The sequence below is a fragment of the Erythrolamprus reginae genome, chromosome 1, assembly GCF_031021105.1.
Source record: "Erythrolamprus reginae isolate rEryReg1 chromosome 1, rEryReg1.hap1, whole genome shotgun sequence".
NCBI classification, from domain to species: domain Eukaryota; kingdom Metazoa; phylum Chordata; class Lepidosauria; order Squamata; family Dipsadidae; genus Erythrolamprus; species Erythrolamprus reginae.
The window spans coordinates 311,275,720-311,301,959 of NC_091950.1; the positions used below are offsets into that span (position 1 = coordinate 311,275,720).

At 38.8% G+C, this 26,240-nt stretch overlaps 1 protein-coding gene across 2 annotated transcripts in view; it reads right to left on the reverse strand.

Moving 5' to 3' along the window:
* Positions 1 to 475: 475 nt before the first annotated feature.
* The window catches only part of MED23 (mediator complex subunit 23), a 71,273-nt gene continuing 45,508 nt past the window's right edge, over positions 476 to 26,240 (reverse strand). For both annotated transcript variants that reach the window (XM_070733528.1, XM_070733527.1), the window contains 13 exons: positions 25,389 to 25,552; positions 23,394 to 23,518; positions 22,175 to 22,380; positions 18,247 to 18,427; positions 16,123 to 16,293; positions 15,508 to 15,724; positions 12,139 to 12,375; positions 9,335 to 9,500; positions 7,960 to 8,032; positions 6,696 to 6,910; positions 5,377 to 5,497; positions 2,113 to 2,244; positions 476 to 1,416 (listed from right to left, as the gene is read on the reverse strand). In XM_070733528.1, coding sequence (XP_070589629.1) covers positions 1,246 to 1,416; positions 2,113 to 2,244; positions 5,377 to 5,497; positions 6,696 to 6,910; positions 7,960 to 8,032; positions 9,335 to 9,500; positions 12,139 to 12,375; positions 15,508 to 15,724; positions 16,123 to 16,293; positions 18,247 to 18,427; positions 22,175 to 22,380; positions 23,394 to 23,518; positions 25,389 to 25,552 — 2,179 coding nt within the window. In that variant the 3' untranslated portion in view covers positions 476 to 1,245. The remainder of the gene's footprint in view (positions 1,417 to 2,112; positions 2,245 to 5,376; positions 5,498 to 6,695; positions 6,911 to 7,959; positions 8,033 to 9,334; positions 9,501 to 12,138; positions 12,376 to 15,507; positions 15,725 to 16,122; positions 16,294 to 18,246; positions 18,428 to 22,174; positions 22,381 to 23,393; positions 23,519 to 25,388; positions 25,553 to 26,240) is intronic.

Below are 26,240 nucleotides of genomic sequence, written 5' to 3' on the forward strand. Positions count from 1 at the left end.
AAAGCACTAACACTAAACATCACAAGCAGCTCAGCTGTAGCAATAGACATATTTTGGAGCTTCACATAGAAGGTTCTACATTGGTTGTTGCTATATTTCCTATTACAGGGACTAAATCAAATAATTTTAATACAGCTAAATAAGTGGATAATTAAACCTGTTTTCTCCATTGTTCTACAGATGGTATTTTGAGATCAAATGTTTAGCATTTACTTAAAAAATGTAGCATGAAATATAATATAAACTTAGAGGAGTTTTCCTATTCCATACCTTTATATAAACCTCAATGTGCTGTCGAGAAAAATACTCTTCTCTTATATTCCATTGGAAGATGAGATTTTAGAAAAAAAGTTATAACCTTATGAATTTCTGTATTCCAATTACCGGTACTTGTTTAGGGAAATGTAATTCTGCAGCATTTGGGAAAATGGGGTAAGCAGCACTAATATGAAATAATTTTAATTATAATACTTAATTGGTTGTAAAAATTATTTATTATATCCTTTTTTTCAAGTTCTAGCCAACGTTAGCAATATTTTACAAGTAATAGCTGTCAAATCATAACAATCCCTATAAAAGGCACCCCTATATTAGGATCTTTATAAAGTAGAAAATTGAACCAAAAATATAAATACAAAACCAAAATAAAGTTTACTAAATACAAACACTGGAGAGTTAAGTAAGTACCCACAACTTGCAGAAATATACAGATTTTAAACATAATTACAATTCATAAGTCAGTAGCCTGCTGAATGAACTGAATATATTACTTACAGTTTGAATTAAAAATGTATTATCTTACTTTCTGTACCACTGCTGGTAAATGCACAGCCAACAACCACAAAATTCATAATTCTTCATTTTTGGTTGATTATATTCCCTATCAAATTAAATTGAGAATTTAAGCCTTTTTTTTTAAGTATCATGACTTTTTTTCCAAAAGTAGCTGTAAACCAATGTCTTATTTTTTAAATGCAATTTAAATTATTTAAATGCTGGTTTACTGATGATAAAAATAATTAAACATTTTGTTTTAAGAAAAGCAAAAATGAGTAGAACTGTTACTGAAACAATTTGCTCCTTCCATAATCCTTAGGAGTTCCCTTTGCTTAGAGTTCTTTGGTGCAGGGAAAAAGCAACACATATATGATCAGGAAGAATACAATGGGAATTATTCTGCAGGCATTACAGAGTGGTGTTTCATCCTGGGTAAAATTAAAAGTCCCCAAAGCTCCATCCCTTATTCTATTGTGACACTGGCAAAGCAACATTTACTGGGACCTGATTGGGCTGAGGTGCTGGAGAAATGTTGCTGATCGACTGTTGAGGAACAGATGATGCCTCCATTTTGCTGATATGCATGAAACGCAGACGGAGTTTCAAAGCTGGCCTTAAATTGCAAATGATTTTCTCAACCTTTAATAAAAAGAAAAAATGTGAAAGAAATGTCACTGTAAATTATGCAGTTTATTAGCATTCGCTCGGTTTTTATCTTGCTTGAACTTAAAGGCTCAGGGTTTTAGGTATTTATTCAATCTAAGACATCAGGATGGCAAATATAAAATCCAAGGGCTACAATTCTACATTTAAAATGAGGGCAGAGAAACAAAGGTTAGGAATGTCTAACAAATTATGAATTGCAAACATCTACCCCACTTCCAAAACCGCCAATTGTGCATTTATTCCCTAAGACATTTATGACTAACCTCAGTTTTCAAACAGCTAGCAGTCCTATCTCATTTCCAATTTAAGCTGGTTTCTAGTCTGAAGCAGTTTAAAAGGCAATATAGTGAAAATGATAGGAGGGAGTCTTCCAAAAGTTATTAATGCTAAATCTAATTAAAGTGGCCTACTGACATTAAAACGGCAGGATTAAAAAAAACCCTAAGAAAATTTCACTTAAAAGTCTTAAAAGCTTCACACTTGAGTCAAAGTGTCTAATATTTTTTTCTGTATAAAACCTGAAGAGAGGAAAAAATCTATAATTGGTTTCTTTTTATTCACAGGGCAGGCTTTCTCCTGTGGAATTTTCATTTGTTGACCTCAGATGGGAAAGTTAATTGAACTTCAATTCTACTCCAAAGTGCTATTTCTTGTCAGAAATCCACTTACTTGGTCTTTCACACTGTCTCCGGTAAACATATACTTCACATGGTATAGAAAATCACAGATGGGGTCCATGTAGCTGAGGTGCATATTGCATTGATCCACCTCCAGAAGCATTTCATAAAAAGCTACTCCAATCTATTGCCAGATACAAACACAAGCTATGCTGAAAACACGTAATACCTTTTCCATCTTGGGTCAGTTCAAATTTATTTTTAAATTCCAACATTCATATTATAAAGTTAACATTTACCATATTTTTGGACTATAAGACACCCCCCCCCCCCCAAAATGGGTGGAAACACCTGTTTTTGGCCTCCCAGCCCCTTCTCCTGGCGCGTCCTGTTTTTGCCAAAAACGGTGTGTGTGAAGGGTTTGGAGGCCTGCAGAGTGCTTTTAAGGGCTGAGGACACATAGGGGGTTTGGGAGGCCACAAAACGGGCCTGTTTTTTGCAAAACCAGGACACATAGAGGGTTTGGCTGACTGATTTTAATATATATGGGATTTTAGTAGTAATTTTTTTATTAATTAGATTTGTTGTTGTATTGTTTTTTGTACCTTGTGAGCTGCCCTGAATCTTCGGAGAAGGTGGGCATACAAATCTAATTAATAATAATAATAATTTGAGAGTCCTGAAAAATGCTCCTGGGGGCTGGGGAGGGCAAAAACTGGATGTGCAGAGGCCAAAAGCTATTTTTTCTTGATTTCCTCTTTGAAATCTAGGTGTGTCTTATACGCTGGTGTGTCTTATAGTCTGATAGGGTATATTCTGATTATTTTATTTTTATGTTTTTTATTCCTTTCTATGAAACTGACTAAGAAATTGACAACAATAAAAATAATAAAACATTTAGTATTTATATCCCAAGTAAGGGAGTGAAAGGAAAAACATGATAATAATCAATGAAAAAGGAAAAACATAATGACTTCTATATGCAAAAATATTATTAATCATATGTTAAATATCAGCTATAAGATGGATTGTCATAGGAGTGCATACATAACTAAATGTTTTGGGTAAAGTGTATTGCATAACTACTTTAGATAATATTTATTTATTTATTTATTTATTTAGATTTGTATGCCGCCCCTCTCCGCAGACTCGGTGGATGGAGCTTTAAAGGCAGAGATGGCACAGTGATTGTTCAGAAATAAATTATCAATTGTTCTGATGTAATAATTCCATAAAAGATCAACATTCTGTATTAGAAAATTATTACCAAAATGTTTGGGTGATTAAAAAAAAACCTACCTGCAGCAAAACCAAGCTGTATGTTTTTGGTCTTAGAAATGAAATCTCTTTGTAGCAATGCATGGTCATAAAGAATATTTAAGTGAAAATACTTTATTATTAACATGGCAAAAAACATTTTTTTGCAAACATTTTTTTGCATTCTCAGCTGTCTAGCTATTGAATGCTGAGGTAAAAAAACGCACTCAAAAATTCCTCCCTTTCAGAGAGAGCTTGAAATCAGCTATGTTTAGCTATCTATGCTGAAGTGTAATTAATTTTTTGACACCCAGAATGTCCTTGAGAATTTATTTTTAAAACTTTTTTTGTTCTGTCTGAAGAAACGAGATAATGAGTGCTGAAATTGAAGGTCCTGTTTTTGTTTTATTGTTGATGCAAACTGCCTTTGGGCTTTTCTGCCAATTCCTGGGATAAATGGTAGCCCTCTTGCAATATGATACAAAGTCACTAAATCAGCAATACATGATAGCAAAAAGAAAGGAGACTCCCTAAGGTACCCTAAGTTTACTTAATTAATATGGACTGCTCTAAATTTCATACTAGAAATATGTTAGGAAATCACAATGTTTAATTTTATTAAAGAAGTAGATATAGCTGAAGTCCACCACAGGGAAAAAAAACACAACTCTGCAGAAATGCCAGTGAAAGAATACAAATACAGTGGATATATGTTTATCCCAGGCATGTTTAAATTCAGTTACTGTGGATTTACACACCACGTCTGCTGGAAGTTTGTTCCAGGGATCTACTACTCTTTCAGTAAAATAATATTTTCTCACGTTGCTTTTGATCTTTCCCCCAACTAACTTCAGATTGTGTCCCCTTGTTCTTGTGTCCACTTTCCTATTAAAAACACTTCCCTCCTGAACCTTATTTAACCCTTTAACATATTTAAATGTTTCGATCATGTCCCCCCTTTTCCTTCTGTCCTCCAGACTACACAGATTGAGTTCATTAAGTCTTTCCTGATACGTTTTATGCTTAAGACCTTCCACCATTCTTGTAGCCTGTCTTTGGACCCGTTCAATTTTGTCAATATCTTTTTGTAGGTGAGGTCTCCAGAACTGAACACAGTATTGCAAATGTGGTCTCACCAGCGCTCTATATAAGGGGATCACAATCTCCCTCTTCCTGCTTGTTATACCTCTAGCTATGCAGCCAAGCATCCTACTTGCTTTTCCTACCGCCCGACCACACTGCTCACCCATTTTGAGACTGTCAGAAATCACTACCCCTAAATCCTTCTCTTCTGAAGTTCTTGCTAACACAGAACTGCCAATACAATTCTCAGATTGAGGATTCCTTTTTCCCAAGTGCATTATTTTACATTTGGAAACATTAAACTGCAGTTTCCATTGCTTTGACCATTTATCTAGTAAAGCTAAATCATTTACCATATTACAGACCCCTCCAGGAATATCAACCCTATTGCACACTTTAGAGTCATCGGCAAATAGGCAAACCTTCCCTACCAAACCTTCCCCTATGTCACTCACAAACATATTAAAAAGAATAGGACCCAGAACAGACCCTTGTGGCACACCGCTTGTAACCTGTCTCTGCTCAGAATACTCGCCATTAACAATAACTCTCTGATGTCTACGCTTCAGCCAGCGTGAAATCCACTGAACTATCCAGGGATTAAGTCCAATCTTCACTAATTTATCTATCAGCTCTTTATATGGAACCATATCAAAGGCTTTGCTGAAGTCCAGATAGACAATATCCATGGCACCATGTCCATCCAACACCTTTGTGACATAGACAAAGAAATCAATGAGATTAGTCTGACATGATTTGCCTTCAGTAAAGATTTGGGTCCAATAAGTTATTCTTCACTAAGTCAATTCTGCTTGGAAGATTATAAAAACAATCTCGTATGTTTGCCCAAAACCTCCCTTCAGAAAATTTCCCAGTTCAGAAAATTTCTGACCCATTGTTTTGCAAATCTAAACATTGCAGCTATTTGTGCGTGTACAGTATGTGTGTGTGTGTGTGTGTGTGTGTGTACACCTACCTCTAACATGCATCTTGTCCTCTCTTGCTGGAACCGCTGTAGAAATGGCCCAACAAGATGATAGACATAAAGGAGCTGGAATTCAGTCTTAACTATTGGAATCAACACTTCAGTGAGAAACCTGTAATATTTCATAAGGTATAATAAATTAAATCCTCAAAAATGAAAGAAACTGAATATAGTTAAGATTATTTATTTTGAAAGCTCCTAAATTCTATCGAGACTCAATGATTACCGATAGCAATAGGATACAAATACAGTGATCCCCCGCTCGTTGCGAGGGTTCCGTTCCAGGACCCCCCGCAACGAGCGGGTTTTCGCGAAGTAGCGCTGCGGAAGTAAAAACACCATCTGCGCATGTGCAGATGGTGTTTTTACTTCCGCAGCGCTAGCGAGGAGCCGAACACTGGGGGCGGCGCGGCTGTTTTAAAACGTCGCCGCCGGCATGGGGGGCTTGCCAGCACCCCCCGGACCCCCAACCCGGGTTTGGGGGGCTGCTAGGAAGCCCCCCATGCCGACGGCGACGTTTTAAAACAGCCGCGCCGCCCCCAATCTTCGGCTCCTCGCTAGCGGGCAGGCAGGTGGCGGACAAGCCGTTCGCTGGCGCCGCTCGCTCGCGCTTCCCAGCTGAGTCCTGAAGCGAATTCGCTTCTGGACTCAGGTGGAAAGCGGCGAGAATGAACGGTGTGGGCGCGGGACGCGCGAGCGGGCAGACAAGCCGTTCGCTAGCGCTCGCTCTTGCCGCTTTCCACCTGAGTCCTGAAGCGAATTCGCTTCAGGACTCAGGTGGGAAGCGGCGAGAATGAACGGCGTGGGCGCGGGACGCGCGAGCGGGCGGCGGACAAGCCGTTCGCTAGCGCTCGCTCTCGCCGCTTTCCACCTGAGTCCTGAAGCGAATTCGCTTCAGGACTCAGGTGGGAAGCGGCGAGAATGAACGGCGTGGGCAGGCGAAGGGCGGGCGGCAGCGAGGAGTTTGCGTGGGCGGTGGGGAAACTCCTTGCTGATGCCCGCCGCTCGCCCTCCCGCCAGCAAGAGGGGGAAGACCCAGGGAAGCCGCCCAGCAGCTGATCTGCCGGGCGCCATCTACGCATGCGTGCTCATAGAAAAAAGGGCACGCATGCGCAGATGGTGTTTTGACTTCCGGGTTCAAAAATCGCAAATTACCCTGTTCGCAATGGTCGGGGACGCAATAACCGGGGGATCACTGTAATTACATGTGACTATAAGGAGCTTGATATGAATACGTGATCTATCTACAGCACATGCAAACTACCTAAGATGATATTCATCAATTGCAGACATCACCCACTAATACCTACTTTGGAATGAGAGAAAGCTGGCCAATGCTCGAATGGTGCCAGACTGCATGTGCCAAGGCTAATGTGTAGCTACAGCACATCTCGGAGTAAGACTGGTGACAAGCCGTGAAGTCAAACAGCTGGAATGGATACCCAACCCATTCAGTCTCGGAAGTCAAACTAGGGCTGTTGATAACACTCACAATCCGTTCGTGGAGGACAATCCAGTAGGGCTCCTTGGAAAACAAAACCAGTCCCACAACAAAGATTAGAGAGCTTTCAGCTAGCATGTCCATAACCTCAAATAGAAACCTCAAGCGCAAGATGTGATTTCAAGCTATCATGACAGGGGAGACATCATTCCCACCTAGTATGTGGAGTCTTGCTGTCAGCCCATACTAGCTCATTACAGTTATATTTTTCTAGTAATACAATGATTCAGAAACCAGGAGAAAGGGGTGGAATCCTGCGGGAAGAACCAGGTACGTATCGACTACTGATGTAGGAAATAGTATAGCCAGATAGAATTATACACTGCTTAAAAAAATAAAGGGAACACTCAAACAACACATCCTAGATCTGAATGAATGAAATATTGTCATTGAATATTTTGTTCTGTACCAAGTTGGATGTACTGACAACATGTAGAATTTATTGTCAATCAGTGTTGCTTCCTAAGTGGACAGTTTGATTTCACAGAAGTTTGATTTACTTGGAGTTACACTGTGCTGTTTAAGTGTTCCCCTTATTTTTTTGAGCAGTGTATTATACCTTCAAACAGCAGTTCTTGGAATGCTGCATTTTACAAGGCCGATAGCATCCTGCATACTTCAAATACAATCTAATACTTAACAACTGTTAATAGAAGGAGAGTGCATGTGACCGCACGTACTTCATAACATATGATAGAAATCCACGCCTTTTCTTTATTCTACCGAACTCTGTATCTGCTGCCAGGACTAAATATGCGATGACTATGTATTCGTGATTGAAAAAGAGGGTGGGCAAAATTTATTTCTCTCATAAAACAACGCCATATAAATCTACCTTTGTCACAAAAAGAAAAGGCTGCGTTTCTAATCTGCAAAAAAATGACTTTAATTCTTTGCATTCAAAAGTTTGTGCAAAGTTTCAATTAAAGTAAACAAACAAAACTCCATGTAAAAAAAACCCAACTTGCAATTTGCAATTCTTTCTCATGTGCAGGAATTGGAACTTTTACACCTAACCTTAGGTTGTCTTTCTCTTCTTTTAATTGTAATTGTAAACCCTCAGGGTAACTTACAGGCAAGGCGGTGATAACCAAACCAATTGCATTCATCCAGGCTGTGATATTTTCTCTGGGCACCAGAGGTTGACTGTTAGGAAAATAAGAGGAAAATCAGTGTTTTGGTACTCTGGATTCTAGCACAGGGACAGTAAAGCTATGTATACAGGCAGTCCTTGACTTATGACCATGATTGTGTGCAAAATTTATAACCTTTCTCGTCACAGTTGTTAAGAAAATTGTTGCTTTTGCCTAGTTATTAACACAGCTGTAAAGTGAATATGACTTCCCCGTTGACTTTGTTTGTCAGAAGATCATAAAACAGGGTTCCTCGAATTTTTTAAACAAGGGCCCCAATTCATGGTCCCTCAGGCTGTTGGGGGCCTCCCAGACCAGCTGGGTGGGCATGGCTAGGTCATGTGACTAGGAGGGTATGGTCAATTTAAGTCCATAAACTGTGTACACAAATTGATCTTTAATTTGTTTTGCTTCTGAGGGTGTTTTATTTGCTTTCGTTTGCATGTTGCCATTTTGGTTGGCTTTTCTTTTTACTAGACCATTTTTTCAATTGTTTATGAGTCTAGTGGTCCACATCAAAAAACTCAGTTTTTTTCAGGCAATTCTTCTTCTCCAAGGAGCTTGAGAAATATCTCTCTTTCTGCCTCTCTCCCTCTTTTTCTCTCTCTGAAAAAGGGGCATTTTCACCTATTTTTTGACCTCCTGGGGTGTCTATACACCTCCCCCACCTCCAGAATGTTTCTGCAGGCTAAAATTGTAGACCTTACATTTGAGTTTCAGCTCACGGGGCACAGAAAGGTAAGTGCTACACTCAGCAGAAGGGTGGACAGGGCAGCTTCATGGTCCTGCGTGGGCCAGATTAATGGCTTTGGAGGGCCACATGTGGCCCGTGGACCATTGTTTGAGGACCCATGCCGTAAAAGATGAATCAGATGGATCCAGGTCACTGCCACTGTCATCAATGCAAACTAATTGCCAAGCATCTAGATTCTGAATGCATGAGTACGGGAGTGCTGCAATGGTCATAAGTGTGAAAAATGGTCATAAGCAATAATGGGCCCCACTCGGTCCAAATGGGATCGGTGATCCATTAGGACTTTTTAGGACATGCGCGCACACATGTCGGCCCTTGGTAACCTGGTACCGGTAGGAAAAGGTAAGTGGAGCCCTTCACTGGTCATAAGCCATTATTTTCAGTGCTGTTGTAACTTTGGATGATCATTAAACAAATAGTTGTTAAGTTACGGAACACCTGTACTTTTTAGAACTAAATCAACTAAGTAAATTTCAATAACTCTTCCCCTTTCGATCATAACAATTTATTTTCTACCTCTTTAATACTGGAATCATTTCTATATAAAAAAGTTCTACATACCTTTTCAAAACTACGTTCAGAAGGTCATTGCCTACATCCTTCCCTGGAACAGCCAAGGCCATTAGTTCCACACAGGTCACATGGAGGGCATGGGCAGCTGGATTAGGAAATTCATTGAACCGCCAATCGCAGTTTGGGAATGGACTGGTGGATTTACCAGCCATCGGTGATTGCTGTTAAGCTAATAAACAAACTATATTTTATAGGAAACAAGCATTGAAACATGATGTCATAAACCCAACAGCTGCTTCCTGGCAGCAGCACCACCTGGTGGGGAGAAAGGGTGGACCAATCAGCTATTAGTCGGCTCAGCTGAAGTCTTATATTGGCTCATGGAAGCATCACTCAGCTCTCTGTCATAGGGCGGTGCCAAGTACTCAATAGGAGGGGCTTTACAAACCACACCTCCTTGAAGTATGAAAGTGACATGCTATGGAATATCGAGACAACTCTTCAGCCAACAAAGTAAAAAGGCTGTGTGTGCACAACACACACACGTACACAATTGGGGAGAAACTTTCAAGCAGCCATGAGCTTTCTAAAGCAGTGATTTTCAACCTTTTTTGAGCCGCGGCACATTTTTCACATTTAAGAAACCCTGGGGCACATTGAGCGAGGGGGGGGCGGGGCGGGGGGGTGTAAAAAAGTTTGGACAAAAAATTCTCTCTCTCTCTTCCTCCCCTTCACTCTATTTCTTTCTCCCTCCCTCTTTCTCTCCCTTCCTTCCTCTTTCTCTCTCTCTCCATCCCTCTTTCTTTCTCTTCCTTCCTTCCTCTCTTTTTTGCTCTCTTTCTCTCTCCCTCCCTACCTCCCTCTATGTCTTTCTCTCTCTCTCCTTCCCTCCCTCTTTCTCTTTCTTTCTCTCTCTCTTTCTCTCTCTTTCTCTTGTTTTCTCTCTCTCTTTCTTTCTTTCTTACTCTCTTTCTCTCTCTCTCTTTCTTTCTCTCTCTTTTTCTTTCTCTCTCTCTCTTCCTTTCTTTCTCTCTTTCTTTCTCTCTCTGCTTTCTTTCTCTCTGAGCTTCGCGGCACACCTGACCATGTCTCGCGGCACACTAGTGTGCCACGGCACACTGGTTGAAAAACACTGTTCTAAAGGATACTCTATTGCTTGAAGAAGGCATGTTCATTCACATTTGCAAACCACCTTTCAACTGCTCTGACCAGCTTTAATAACGTGCATACATAAGCCTATGTTAGTAGTTCCTACCAAATAACACAATGTGCTGTTACATTCTTAATAAACCTCTCCAGCTCCAAAATTTAAAAGTAAACTACTGTAGTTAAAAAATGCTTTGCTATTTTTCTTTTTTAAATTTAGCTTACCTATTAAAACAAGCCAATCGTTAAGAAGCCATTTGTTCTTATCTTTAGGGAGAGTGATTTCCTTATCAGTAAACACAGATAAGGCACAAAATTGAAATTGCACATACTAAACAATTGGACTAATCTGCTATCACAAACCATCATTAATTAACATCACTAGATAGAGGATGTTGAACTTTGAGCAACATGCTGTTGACCTCCAAAACTCTCTGGACCTTTGTTATTTTAATGAATTTCATTGCAGGTTATTGTAACGAACATTATAGTGAGCATGGAAAGAATCCATTTAGACTGAGAGGATCTTTTAAGAATTTTTGGGAAGGGAGAGGCTTTCAAATAACCTTCTAAATTGAACTGGATGAATATGTGTGTGTATATGGGGTCTTTTAAAATGTTTTTTTTAGTAAATTTTCATAATTTTTAGTTATTTAGATTTCTTATACAGTGGTACCTCTACTTAAGAACTTAATTTGTTCCATGACCAGGTTCTTAAGTAGAAACGTTAAGTAGAAGCAATTTTTCCAATAGGAATCAATGTAAAAGCAAACAATGCATGCAAACCCATTAGAAAAGAAATAAAAGCTTGGAATTTGGGTGGGAGGAGAAGGAGGAAGAAGAAGAGGAGGACAGTCACTGCTGAAGGAAGGTGAGTAGAGGGGAATCAAAAAGTCCAAAACTTTAAGGCTTAAAAAAAGGCGAGAAGGAGCACACGCCTCCAATACACCCGGCGCGAGGCTGCCTCCCATACACTGCCTCATATACACTGGCTGCTGCTGCTGCTACCTGCTGCCTCTTCCTTCCCATGCTGAAGGGCTCCCCTCTCCTCTCACTCACTCACTTTGTAGCCGGCGCCTTTCCTTCGCTGTGGAGACTCCTTGGCTGCCCAGAGCGAAGGGAGCGTTTCTTTTCTCTGGGCGCTGGCAGAGGTTTATTCCCTGTCCAAGCACCCAGAGAAAGAAAAATGCTTTGTTCGCTCTGGACTGCCAAAGCCTCCTTAAGCGCCACCAAAAGGCTCCTCTGGCAGCCCAGATGGCCGGGATTAAAGGGGAAATGGCAGGAAACTAGCCGGGCTTTGGTACCACTCTCAAATTTCCTAGGAAATTTTTCCAGGCTCAGGTTCTTAAGTAGAAAATGGTTCTTAAGTAGAGGCAAAAAAAATCTTGAACCCCCGGTTCTTATCTGGAAAAGTTCTTAAGTAGAGAGGTTCTTAAGTAGAGGTACCAGTGTATATTGTTATATTTAATGTTGTATGCTGCCCTGAGTCACCTCAAGGAGGGCAGCATAAAAATCAAATAAATACATTAAAAAATAAAAAAATAAAAAACATATTGTTAAAATATTGCAGTGATAATCCGAATGCTGCTGACAGAGAACTATTAGTAACCCAATGCTATAAAAAAGCAGCACAGCTAGTTTAATCAGAGTAACCAACGTTCTATATCCTGATAGGTTATATACATTCATCATTTTAGAAAGGATATTATCCACCAGCCTCCCAATTAGTTTGCAGTAATACATATCATCAGGGACCCATGGGTTATCTTCTCGTGGATTCATAGCGCATTTAAGATAGGTGTCACTTAAACACCACCCTAATGGCCGGTTGTCTTTTAGGGAACCAATGATGGCATGGACAAGCTTTCGTTTGAGGTTGGTTCTCTCTCGGAGATGTCCCTCATAGTAGTGAAGGGTGTTGTAGAGGTAGGTCACTGGCCGATCTGCCAAAACAAAAATGAACAAAAAAGGCCCCTAAAACAGTTGCGTTTGCACTTTTTATAATCAAGACTGTCATAAACTGTATGCATATACCAAGAATATGATCTGTGCTTTGTTCAAAGTGTACACACTGATATTATTCACATGCTGTTCTTTTTTTTTTGGCCTTTTTTCGAGATTTGCATAATTTAGTACAGTTTGCCAGTTATGGAAGAAGTAAGGACGTTGAAGTACCATTCCCAGAATTGTATGAGCGTCATATACATTCCTTTATCATCATCTTTGTACATGTATGGCTTAGACATGCTTCTGTCATAAGAAAAAGACCAGCTGAAATCTAAATTTATTCTTCACCCACAAGCAAAAATAGCAATGAAAGTAACACAGAAAAGGTTTTGCAGAGTTGCTGACAAAATTCTAGCACTGATTATATTATCTAGTCAGTGGTTCTCAACCTTTCTAATGCTGTGACCCCTTAATACAGTTCCTCATGTTGTGGTGATCCCCAACCACAAGTCTAATGCCAATTCTCCCAACAAAGCTTTAAGCTGATTGGCAGAAAGGTCAAAGGACACCCCCACTGTAAACACCTGATTGATCGGATTGTAAAAATATGTTCCAAGGCACCAGAATAGAAGTTTTAGTTCCTAATACAATGGGAAATTTGTCTTTTGTCATGCTATTAGGCGGCCCCTGTGAAACAGTCGTTCGACCCCCAAAGGGGTCCCGACCCCCAGGTTGAGAACCCCTGAGTTAAGGTAATGAAACATCTGCAAGAAAACAAGCAAGCTTGAGACCACCAAGGACTCCTCATTTCAACCCTGAGCTACAAATATTCTCCTCTATTGGTTACAAAAATTATTTCTCGTGATTTACATATTATTAAAAGACTGTAGTCACACAAAACAAAGCAAATTGTTTGGAGATGTTACAGGGACTTGATTCTCTGGTAGAACTGCAAACGTCAGTGACTGATTCACGTGACACAAAAATCACTCAGTCATAAAATTCTCATAAACAAGAGTATTGAGATGAAAACCCTTGTTTAGAAATCCTATTTGGTAAAATAACTTCCAATTTTAAACTTATTTATTTTATTATTTTTATTATTTAGATTTGTATGCCGCCCCTCTCCGTTTAAACAATGCTGAACAGAATCAACCCAAGGCTCCATATAGTCACTTTGAAATGACCACTAAGATTATGTTTGCTTTCTATGTATATATTGTTAGAAGTGCACCACACGAAAGTTCTAGCTCAGTGATGGCTAACTTTTTCTTCCTTGGGTGCCAAAAAAGCATGAAAACCCTTGTTTAGAAATCCTGTTTGTAGTTCCAGGAGGCTTCAGGGAGGCCCGCTAGCACCAAAATGGAGACAATCCCCGGTCTCCTCAATTTATTTCCCTAGTGCATGCTAGTTTTCTCCTGGATTTCTCCCTCCAATGCCTCCTCCGATTTCCCAAATGTCTTTCCCCAGTGCCTGCTAGTTTCCTCCCTCCCATACCTTCTGCGATCTATCTCAATTTCTTCCTAAGTGTATCGTGTGGCCTGTCCTTGCGTATGTTGGGCAGAGTCCCGAAGACCAGCTGACCAGCGGAAGGTGTGCGCATACGCAGTGGAGCTGGGCTGGCTGATAGCTGGTATGCCTGTAGCTCTGCATGCCATACGTTTGCCATCATGGCTATAGCTCTTAGGACTTAACGAAATTGACAATTTAATTTGTTTTCCATGCATCTTTTACTTAGCCTTTTATAAAATGCTTGTACCTTAAAGGATAACAAATTCATTTAGCATATCTATTTTGCATAATAAATTCTGTCAACTTAATCCAATTTGCATGGATCTAAAATTCAAGCTGTTGGATATATATATATATATATATATATTAAAATATTACCAGAAAAAAGGAAGACAGGTATGTTCATGCTACTATGATTAAAATATATTCACAATGCAGTGACACATTTATCTCCTTGAACATATTATTGAAAGATCCTGCAACTTCAAGAGATTTGATTCTTGTACTGTGTTCAACAGAAGTCAAGCACTTCTCTTTTTCTTGAATAGAAAGGATAGATCTACCTGAATCCATCTACTCTAACCCATGCCCTCACATGCCTGAATGTTTTTAATGAGGGCCAACTTCTCAGACTTGCTACATTGCCACTGCTTAATATAGCCAGAGTGCCAGACCCAATTATTCTTTACAAGCTTGTCTGTCTGTGATGTCTATACGTTCTTAGAAATAGTTTTCCAGCAGCAAGTCTGACAATGGCAATTACTTCTCTACCACATTTTTAAGACATCATGAAATAAATAGAACATTTAGTTACAGAGAACATTTATCCATTGATAAATAAATGTTTTGTGAAGTTTCCGAAAGATGCCGTAATTAATTCATGAGTCACGAGCCAAACTTCAAAAAAAAAAAGAAGTAACAATTTATTAGGGGCGACATTTTGGCAATATTCCGATGCAGCCAGAATTGAACTCATGTAGTTACATGCCCTCATGATCCTGTTTCCCTCTCTCCTCACTGGACATGTCATAAATCGTATTCTCCAATGAATCCAACTCCCCCCGGAGATTAGAACTGCCCCCACCCTCCTTGCCTTTTGTAAACTCCTTAAAACCCACCTCTGTCGTCAAGCATGGGGGAACTGAGACATCTCTCCCTGCCTATGTAGTTCTAGTGCATGATATGACTGTATGTATGTTTTTTATATTGGGGTTCCTTACCTTTAGATTTTTTAAATGTGTAATTGTTATCTTAGATTTTAATTATTAGATTTGCCAATGTATATTGTTTTTGTCACTGTTGTGAGCCGCCCCGAGTCTGCGGAGAGGGGCGGCATACAAATCTAATTAATAATAATAATAACAACAACAATAACAATAATAATAATAATCACGTTGGCAGGCTGTGAAACCCAGACCCTCTCCTGCTGACTCCAGTAACCCAGGATACAATCAGTAAAAGAAACATTTGTGGAATGCCGTTTCAGTTAGTACAATCAGCTACTCCTCCAGCTCCCCCTCTCTTTGTGGCAACTTGAAAACCTTTGCTAGTTGACACATTTATTATTCTCAATCCAGTAATATTATAGCAATGAAACATCTTCTGTTAGAACTCACCGTGAAATTTGTACAAGCCTCCTAAGTGATCTAAAAGAGTCTCCAAAGATTTGGATACTGGTAGAAGTTCCAGAAATCTGTGAATCACAATGTCAAACACTGGCAGGAAGCGCAGGCAAACGTTCCCAAAATAAATTGGTAAATACTGTGGTTGGATTTGAACAGGAGGATTGACTTGCTCTGCTAACCCTTCAAAATACAGCTTTTCAGGATATTTCTGAGGAGGGGAAAAATTACATTAGTTTAATCTGTCTGGGTTTAATAAGCTTTCATTACTGATATTCTATTGTCTTCCCACATTTGAATAAGATTTCCCTCTTATACTGTACATCCATATTTTAATGGAATAACATCTGGCACACGTTGAGTTTTCAAAACATTTTGATCAGAGGCGTCCAACCTTGGCAACTTTAAGGCTTGTGGACTTCAACTCCCAGAATTCCCCAGCCAACCATGATCAGTAGCCCTCAACAACAACAAAAAAGGTACATCAATCCTAGTCATCACTTCAAATGTGTCGCATCACTAACAAGATGATCTTCTGCCACAGTTGTGTATTTGTTTGTTGTAGAAGTGCTGCTATTTAGGGCAATTAAGACGACAAACCAGAAGTACCTTGTGATAGCTCATATGCTTCGTATGCCAGTCATTCTGTAGCCAATGCTCAGGAGAGTTCTCCTTCACAAAATCACTCACTCTATTTCGGAAGTCATTAGGTTTCAGTAGGAGCAATTGAATAATGAAATAGCACACTTGGGCTTCGTTGCCTTCATGGCTGCGCATCGCCTTCAATAATGACAACAATTTAAAAATGAATCAAAGTTGAACTAACAAGACAGCGCTACAAAATACCTACAGGAATATTTCTAATTTCTCTGGAGTATAGCTCAAGTTAAAAAAAAATATAAACCCCAGTTAAATATGAAACTTTCCCCATTTTTGAGTCGAAAGCAAGAAAACTAAGATTCTTAAGAATAGAAACATAGAAGTCTGACGGCAGAAAAAGACCTCATGGTCCATCTAGTCTGCCCTTATACTATTTTCTGTATTTTATCTTAGGATGGATATATGTTTATCCCAGGCATGTTTAAATTCAGTTACTGTGGATTTACCAACCACGTCTGCTGGAAGTTTGTTCCAAGGATCTACTACTCTTTCAGTAAAATAATATTTTTTCATGTTGCTTTTGATCTTTCCTCCAACTAACTTCAGATTGTGTCCCCTTGTTCTTGTGTTCACTTTCCCATTAAAAACACTTCCCTCCTGGACCTTATTTAACCCTTTAACATATTTAAATGTCTCAATCATGTCCCCCCTTTTCCTTCTGTCCTCCAGACTATACAGATTGAGTTCATTAAGTCTTTCCTGATACGTTTTATGCTTAAGACCTTCCACCGTTCTTGTAGCCCGTCTTTGGACCCGTTCAATTTTGTCAATATCTTTTTGTTGATGAGGTCTCCAGAACTGAACACAGTATTCCAAATGTGGTCTCACCAGCACTCTATATAGCAGGATCATAATCTCCCTCTTCCTGCTTGTTATACCTCTAGCTATGCAGCCAAACATCCTACTTGCTTTCCCTACCGCCTGACTGCACTGCACCATTTTGAGAAACCACTACCCCTAAATCCTTTTCTTCTTTATGCACTTTATAGTGTGGTTGAAAGGAATTATATAATTACTATTTTTTCAATATAATTCAAGCAGCCTTCTCTATAAGATGTGATAATCCACTGACATTAATACTTGAACTAATTTCAATCTTTCCATAATCATGTATAAAAATACCTTACCATTTACCAACTCTTTTCCATTTCTAGTTGAGGAAGTGAAGTGAAGAAAACCAGGCTTAAAGAAAGCTCTGTGACTCTGCTACCAAAAATTTGAATTGCCTGCTTATACAGCAACACTGTATTGCTTAGACCAGTGATTTTCAACCTTTTTTGAGCTGCGGCACATTTTTTACATTTACAAAACTCTGGGGCACATTGAGCAGGGGGGGGGGGGCGGTTATAAAAAGTTTAGACAAAAAAATTATCTCTCTCTCTTCCTCCCCTTCACTATATTTCTTTCTCCCTCCCTCTTTCTATCCCTTCCTTCCTCTTTCTCTCTCCCCATCCCTTTCTTTCTCTTCCTTCCTTCCTCTGTTTTTTGCTCTTTCTCCCTCCCTCCTTCCCTCCCTTCCTCTATGTCTTTCTCTCTCTCTCCTTCCCTCCCTCTTTCTCTCTCTCTTGCTTTCTTTCTCTCTTTCATTCTCTCTCTTGCTTTCTTTCTCTTGTTTTCTCTCTCTCTCTTGCTTTCTTTCTTTCTCTCTTGTTCTCTTTCTCTCTCTCTCTTTCTCTCTCTTTCTTTCTTTCTCTCTCTTGCTTTCTTTCTCTCTTTCTTTCTCTTTCTCTTTCTCTCTTTCTCTCTTTCTTTCTCTCTCTCTTGCTTTCTTTCTCTCTGAGCTTTGCGGCACACCTGACCATGTCTCGCGGCACACTAGTGTGCCACGGCACACTGGTTGAAAAACACTGGCTTAGACCCAACTGGTTCTCATCAGCTTATCTCTGTATGTCTACTGTTCCATGATTAACCTTAAGATCTCCTTTCTAGTTTTCAATTGATGACATTTTAGCAGTGCTTTTTTAGATTCACTAAATTTTGCAGACTTTGAAAGCAATTGACACAATACTGCGATCATGATATCCGATAAATCTCTGAACAGATAATGGCAACTTCTCTCTGAGCGTTCCTTACCAAACATAGTATCAACCGATCCAATGTCACAATGTTGTACTTCCACACCATGTCATTCAGAATTTCAATACATTTGTTGAGCTGCTGGCCCCCAGCTGAGGTAGAAAATTCATAGACCAGGAAATCTGCAAATGTCCTAACATGAGCTACCAGGGCTCTAGCTCCAATTCTTTCTAGTACTCTAAAACAGGAGAGAGAAGTACAACAGCATTAATCAAATAATATGGAAATCAATTTCCTACTCCCACACCTCCATCCCTCAAAAGACTATGTTATCAAACAAGCAGCTTTCAAACTTCCACTCTTGGAAGGTTTGTTTGTTTGTTTATTTATTTATTTATTGGATTTGTATGCCGCCCCTCTCCGCAGACTCGGGGCGGCTAACAACAGTAATAAAAAACAGCATGTAAATCCAATACTAAAACAACTAAAAACCCTTATTGTAAAACCAAACATACATATAAACAAACATACCATGCATAAATTGTAAAGGCCTAAGGGGAAAAAAATATCTTAGTTTCCCCCATGCCTGACGGCAGAGATGGGTTTTAAGGAGCTTACGAAAGGCGAGGAGGGTGGGGGCAATTTTAATGTCCGGGGGGAGTTGGTTCCAGAGGGCCGGGGCCGCCACAGAGAAGGCTCTTCCCCTGGGCCCCGCCAAACAACATTGTTTTGTTGACAGGACCCGGAGAAGGCCCACTCTGTGGGACCTAACCAGTCGCTGGGATTCGTGTGGCAGAAGGCGGTCTCGTAGATACCCTGGTCCGGTGCCATGAAGGGCTTTATAGGTGATGACCAACACTTTGAATTGTGACCAGAAACTGATTGGCAACCAAGGTTCCACTCTTATATATTGAAAATATAAGAATAAACCAGATTTGATGAAACAATATTACAAAATGGAGAGGAAATTTTGGATTCTTTGACGTTGAAATTGATTTCTTTTTAAGGCTGTTGGCAGAAGCACCTTTGTGTTGTTCTGTAATATCGGTTATAAAAGTGGCTTTTCATCCTATGATTCACATACATATGTAATGCATTAGGTTACAGGTAATTGTTGATGTACAACCACAATTACGCCCAAAATTTCTGTTGCTAAGCAAAACAATTTGTTGAATTTTGCCTCATTTTATGATCTTCCTTGCCTGGTAGGTCAGTATGTATAATTGGTTTCTTAAATTGGGGTTTTTTAAATTAACTTAAATATTAGATTTGTTTACATTGTATTATTATTGTTGTTAGCCACCCCGAGTCTACGGAGAGGGGCGGCATACAAATCTGATTAATAAATAATAAATAAATAGCTGTTAGGTGAATCACTGCAGTTGTTAATTTAGTAACACAGTTTATTTATTTATTTATTTATTATTTAGATTTGTAGTTGTTATGTGATTCTGGTTTCTCCATTGACTTTGCTTGTCAGAAAGTTGCAAAAGTTGTTCATATGACCCTAGGACAATGCAATTGACATAAATACATGCAAATTGCTCAGGGACCATGCTAATCTCCTCTGTATCATTCCAATTTTAGAATATGTGCTGCCGAAGGGTTTTTTTCCCCTTTTTTTCCCTCCTCGCCTTACTTTTCTTTCTCCTTTCCCTCATCACTGTGTGTATTATTTGTTTTAATTTTTTTATATTTTATTTTACCATCTAATAAAAAAAGTTTTAAATACATACATAGATACATACAAGCGGCCAAATTATGATCACATGACTATGGAAATGCTGCAATGGTTATTAAGTATGAAAAATAGTACTAGGTTTCTTTTTTCCAGTGCTGGTACAACTTTGAGAAGTCATTAAACGAATGATTTTGTAAGTCGAGGATTACTTGTTATCAGGCGGGTGTTGCACTTACCGGCCGCTACTGATATGCTCTCTGGGATCATTGCGGGCACCCCACAACACAGGATTTGACTTCTGCACATGTGCAACAAGCAAAATCTGACGAGAGGGCACGCTCGTGCATGAGGTTTCGCCTATTTTCAGCAATTTCTTTGCTTCCGCGCATGTGCAGAAACAAAAAATCGCAGAAAATCGGTGAAATCTCGTGCACGAGAGCATCCTTGCCTGAGATTTTGCTTGCTACGCATGCGCAGAAGCCAAATCTCATGCGGGTGTGCGCGTGCCCCCATTGGGGGCACAGAGATGCATGCGCATCTCCATTTCCGCTATTGGAGCCCCATTCCCAGCTGCTTGTAATGCATTACAAAAAGAGCTCTTATTCCTGTGCAGGCCAGTATTTTGCAAACATTAGAAAACAAAATATGTGCTATTTCAAATTATTATTAATTATTATTATTATTATGTCAGTACAACACAGCAAACGAGATCACTATGCTGGATTTCGTATTTCATCACCAGTCGGGCGCTTCCCAAGCACCTAGGACTGCGTGATGTAGCGGCGAATTATGTTTGCCGATCCCAGTAAAGCGGCCTTTTGCAATTGACAGATGGAGATTTTGTCAATTCCGATGGTTTTCAAATGTCCGCTGAGATCCTTTGGTACTGCGCCCAGCGTGCCAAGTACCACTGGGGCCACTTTCACTGGCTCATGCCAGAGTCGTTGCAGCTCGATTTTTAGATCTTCGTATTTCACTAATTTCTCTAGCTGCTTCTCCTCAATTCTGCTGTCTCCTGGGATTGCGATATCGATGATCCATACTTTCTTTTTCTCCACGATCACAATGTCTGGTGTGTTATGCTTCAGAATTCGGTCAGTCGGAAGTCCCACAGTAGTTTTGCTTGCTCATTTTCGACCACTTTTTCGGGCTTATGATCCCACCAGTTCTTTGCCACTGGTAAATGGTAGTTCCGCTACAAGTTCCAGTGAATCATCTGTGCCACAGCATCATGTCTATGCTTGTAGTCGGTCTGTGCGATCTTTTTGCAGCAGCTGAGTATGTGATCGATTGTTTTATCTGTTTCTTTACAGAGTCTGCACTTTGGATCGTCTGTTGATTTTTCAATTCTGGCTTTGACAGCATTTGTTCTAATGGCCTGTTCTTGTGCTGCCAGTATTAGTCCTTCTGTCTCCTTTTTGAGTGTTCCACTTGTAAGCCATTATTATTATTATTATTATTATTATTATTATTATTATTATTATTATTATTATTATTATTATTGTATGCCGCCCCTCTCCGAAGACTTGGAGCGGCTCACAACAAGAATACAAAATACAAATCCAATGATTAAAACCTTGATTTAAAAACACTCATTAAAAGCACATAATATATGCGCAAAATTGGAAAGGGGAAAACATCCCCAAAGAAGAGGAAGTTATTAAAAAATATTAGATTGCGCTGAAATGGATATGATGACAAGATGGTTAAAAGATCAAGAAGAAACAGAATTTTATGAGATATGGAACAAAGTGTATATATGGATAAACAAGAAGAAATATTAACACTAACAGTAAAAATAAATAAATAAATAATAGTATTGTATTAGTAGAGTTATGATTTAAGTGTTTTGTTAGACTTATTAGGGATAAGATTTAAGAGTTATGAATTACAATGTATGAAGATTTAATATAAAAAGTTATCCAAATTTCTTCTTTTCATTTAAACTAATAAGTTGATTTTAAACCTTTTTGAATGTATTCTTTTTTGTATTGAAATTTTGCTTCAAGAATAAGCGGAGAAGGTACAACCCCACTTTTATGTTAAATGTATGTTTGTCAGTATTGTCTATTTTAAGAAAATGTAATAAAATATATTGAAAAATAATAATAAAAACACTCATACAACCCAAACAAACCGTACATAAAACGGAGCGGCCGAGGGGAATCAATTTCCCCATGCCTGGCGGCAAATCAATGACCGCTATGCACAAAATGGTATCTAGGTTTACACTGTCCCAAATACGATTCCATTTTGCTTTATGGTGCCTTGGTATAAACAATAATTCAATCTTTCAAAACATACCGATAACCAATTTGGTTAATGTGATCGGTTTCTAAGAGCATTTTCCAGAGGAGACAAAGGAAGAGAGGAGGGGAGCCTTGCATCGAAAAATGGGTAATGATATCATTTTCAATTGACATAGATTTCCACTTTCGGTATTCCTCTTCCACATTTTTTTTAAGGTTAAACCGGCTCTCTTGAGGCACATTGTTCTGTTTGAAGAATGCCTGAAATAAAACAAGTTAGCAGTCACTAAAACAAACTTCATTTTAATCTAAAATCTGTTACATATTGTGAGGTCACTCCCGTTTCATAATTCAATTTTCCCCATCCAGGTCCTAAATTATGACCAGCTCTCTTCTATACCTAATGCACAATTTTACAAAATTCCATTTTGGAGAATTCTAACTTTAATTCTAACTTTCATCTTGATATACAAATGCAAATATAAATCTGACATCCTCTTAGGTAATTGCTAAGAGTCAATGCTGACTTGTGCAATATAATCAATTACTAGTGTGTGTGTTTTTGTGTTGGGTTTTGTATATTTTTGTTGTAGAGCTTTTTCTTAGTTTTAAATTTTTTAACTTATTAAGAGTTTAAAAGCATATATACATGCAAACACACACACACACACACACACACACACACACACAGATATATGTATGAATATATCATCTGAACTGGAGTGCCTGAAAATGATATTGATACTGCAATTCAGTGCAATTATAAGACTGAAACTTATAATTACTGTTTTCTCAATGTTGCCAGTATATTTCCTATATCTTATAATAATGATGCTGCTACGTGGAACCTATAGCTGCTACAGAAAAACTATATATACTACATTTTTGAAATTAGAACAAAAAATGATTCAGAAAAGTACAAGGTCACCTGTGATAATTACAAAAAAAAATTTTTTGTAGACCTGTGTTATAAGATTATATGATTGTCTCTTATAATTAGGAGATTGAATCTTATAAAACCTTGTAATTGAATTCAAAGTTAATGCTAATAGGAAAGAAAATAAGAAATCATGGGCACTCCATCACTGGAGGTTCTTAAGAAGAGACTGGACAGTCACTTGTCTGAGATGATATAGGTTCTTCTCCAGGTCTCTTCCAGGTTCTGTTCTGTTCTTATCCCTATCCCTACCCCTACTCTACTCATCTCACGATTTGAGAGAATAGATCTTAAACTTGCTAAGATTAAGAAATATTGATTCAAGTTAAACTATTACCTGGAGGGGAGCTGGGAAACAACTCAAAGTATGGGTTGCCCAGTTATGGGGAGTAAAGCTCATGATAGTGTGTAGGATATCTTTGCACCAGGTCCCCTGAATGGAATCTGAACCTGTGAAAAAATCTAAAACAGAAAGATAAACATAAGTGACTATTCAAAAATATTAAAGCAAATGCATCTGGATTAATGGATAGTTAGTTACCATTCCTCATTTCTGCTAAGCTTTGTTAAGTGATTATTCAATCTGTGAATATGTTCTGTCCCAGCTGCCGGACCAAGGAACCCAGCACAAACAGCACCTGAACAAACCTTGTTTTAAGATTTACAATCTACTAATTATTTGTCTTAGCACTTATTCTAAAGTCAATGAAATGAATAAGTAGTCTTTTCGGAGCAAGAGCCATTAATTAATCTTCTTAACAGCCAGCAATAGTCCAAGCAAAAAGAATCAATGGGTCAACAAGGAGGCTGTCTGATAACAACACACTATTTTACTATTGATGGCAGAATGCCCAGGAGTAATTTGCAGGAAACTGGATGTCTTCTAAACATAAACTGAACAGGAGTTTTGAAGTCAAAAAGACACAACGGGAATGAACAAAGCTGTTTCCTGCAAATTGGCCAGTCCTTTTCCTCACTTAAATAGACTATGGGAGTGACCAATTAACCCCAAGCATTACTCCCAAGGAGCTACTCCTGCCTTTTGGCAGCTCTGTGCGCATGTGTATTGAGGACAGATTCTTCCTCTTCTTTGTCTTCATCGATTCATGGCACCATCTGGAGGTTCTGAAGCCCTGGGTGAATCTTTGCCTCTGGCATCAAGTCTTCGTCAGCCTCCTCCTAGTCAGCCTCTGGAACCAGCTGTTCAGGCCGCTGATAGGCCACAACAGAATAGTCTAAGTCAGTGGTCCCCAAACTACGGCCTGCGGGCCATATGTGGCCCACTGAGGCCATTTATCCGGCCCACCAGTGAGTGATAAGAGCACAGGAAAAAGATAGAGAGAAAGAAAGAAAAGGGAAAGAGAGGGAGGGAAGGAGAATTGTAGAGGAATGAAGGAGGGAAGGAAGGAAGGAAAGAAAGAAGGAAGGAGAAATGGAGGGAACAAGGAAGAAAGGAAGGAAGGGAAGAAGAATGAAATGAATGGAGGGACAGAGGAAGGAAGGACTGTTTTGGGGGGCGGGGTAATTTTTTAAAATTTTTCTCTCAACATACATTCAAACAACACAGTGTACCATCTAATTTTCCATGAATAAAATGTGGTATTTTGTTAGAAACTAATATCAATCATCAAAAAAGTTGCAAAAGTTTTTTTTTCTAATTTTGTCATCCAGTTACATTCATTTTCTTTTAATTAAATTCCCTCCTTAATGTTCCTTCAAAAAGTTATATTATATTTCTAACTTATTAGCCATTATGCCAAAGTGCTTCCTTCTTTTTTTATACATTTTTCATAAGCCAAGAAAACCTTGTATAGCCAATCAGATGCTAACAAAAGAAAATTAAAAACAAAACATAAACATATATGAATTTCAGATCTTCTCCCCCCTCTAAATAGTACGTTCCCATTTTGTTTTTTACTTTAAAATAAGGTATGTGCAGTGTGCATAGGGATTTGTTCATAGTTTTTTTTTTAGTCCGGCCCTCCAACAGTCCGAGGGACAGTGAACTGGCCCCCTGTATAAAAAGTTTGGAGACCCCTGGTCTAAGTTGTAATGCTACCTGTACTGTAGTCAAAAACTACAATGATCAAGCTGACTTATTCCTGACGTTACTGCAAGGGGAATGCACTTCAGACAATTTCTAAACAGAATTATTATCCTACACTAGAATCTACATATCATATCAAAATAAAATATCTGCATGCAGAATTTGAGAAGTCTAACATTACAGGTAACTCAAGAACAATAACATTCAAGATACTTTAAAAAATCAGCACAGTTCTAACCGTTTCTATTTTTTAAGCAGGATCCATGAAAATCTGGAATTGTTTACCTGTGACGTGTGTTGCTCTTGCTAGAGTCAAAATAAGTGCTCTGTTAAGTTCCTCCGATTCGGCTGAAAGCACGGTTTTAGGCTCATTAAGGAATCGAGTAAATTGTGGCTGGACTTCAGAGCTGCCTAAGGCAGTAATCAGCCGCAGGGCTGTGCTTTCCACACTGCAAACATAATACACTCTTTAGGAAACGTTATGCTAATTACAGAAAATTGAAGCAGAAAACATCTAGTTTCAATGAATTGAATTCTAAAATTGCACAAGCCACATTTCCCATGTGGTCAAATTATAGACTGGTTGAAGGCATGGATTCTTGAAGGCTATTACATCAAAGAAATAAACAGATGTAATCAATCCAGCACTATTCAGAATTGTAACCTTATATATACTATTATTATTATTACTACTATTATTATTATTATTATTATTATTATTATTATTATTATTATTATTATTATCATCTTCTAGTATTTTGAGTATATACATGAATATTTCATGTAGCTTAGCTTGATGGAAATGGTGCAAGTAAAATTTAGTCTTCAACAGGGCTCTGGAGACAACAGTAAATATTTTAACTTCCAACTAAAATTACAAGCTAATTAATTTCAGATACATTTTGCTTGAAACACCCTGGATTTTAACTGTTAACATGGATACATTTTTTAAGCTAGAATGCAATCCCCAAGACAGAATTGGACTGAATATGAAATGGAAAGTCGATTCTATCTCATCCCAAAAGCAAAGGCAACCACTTATAAAACCTCTCCCAAAACCCAAGGGTTATCTTAATGAAGGAAATACAGAATGTATCCCTGCATCTAAATGACTTGAGTTTATTTCTCAAAATAAGT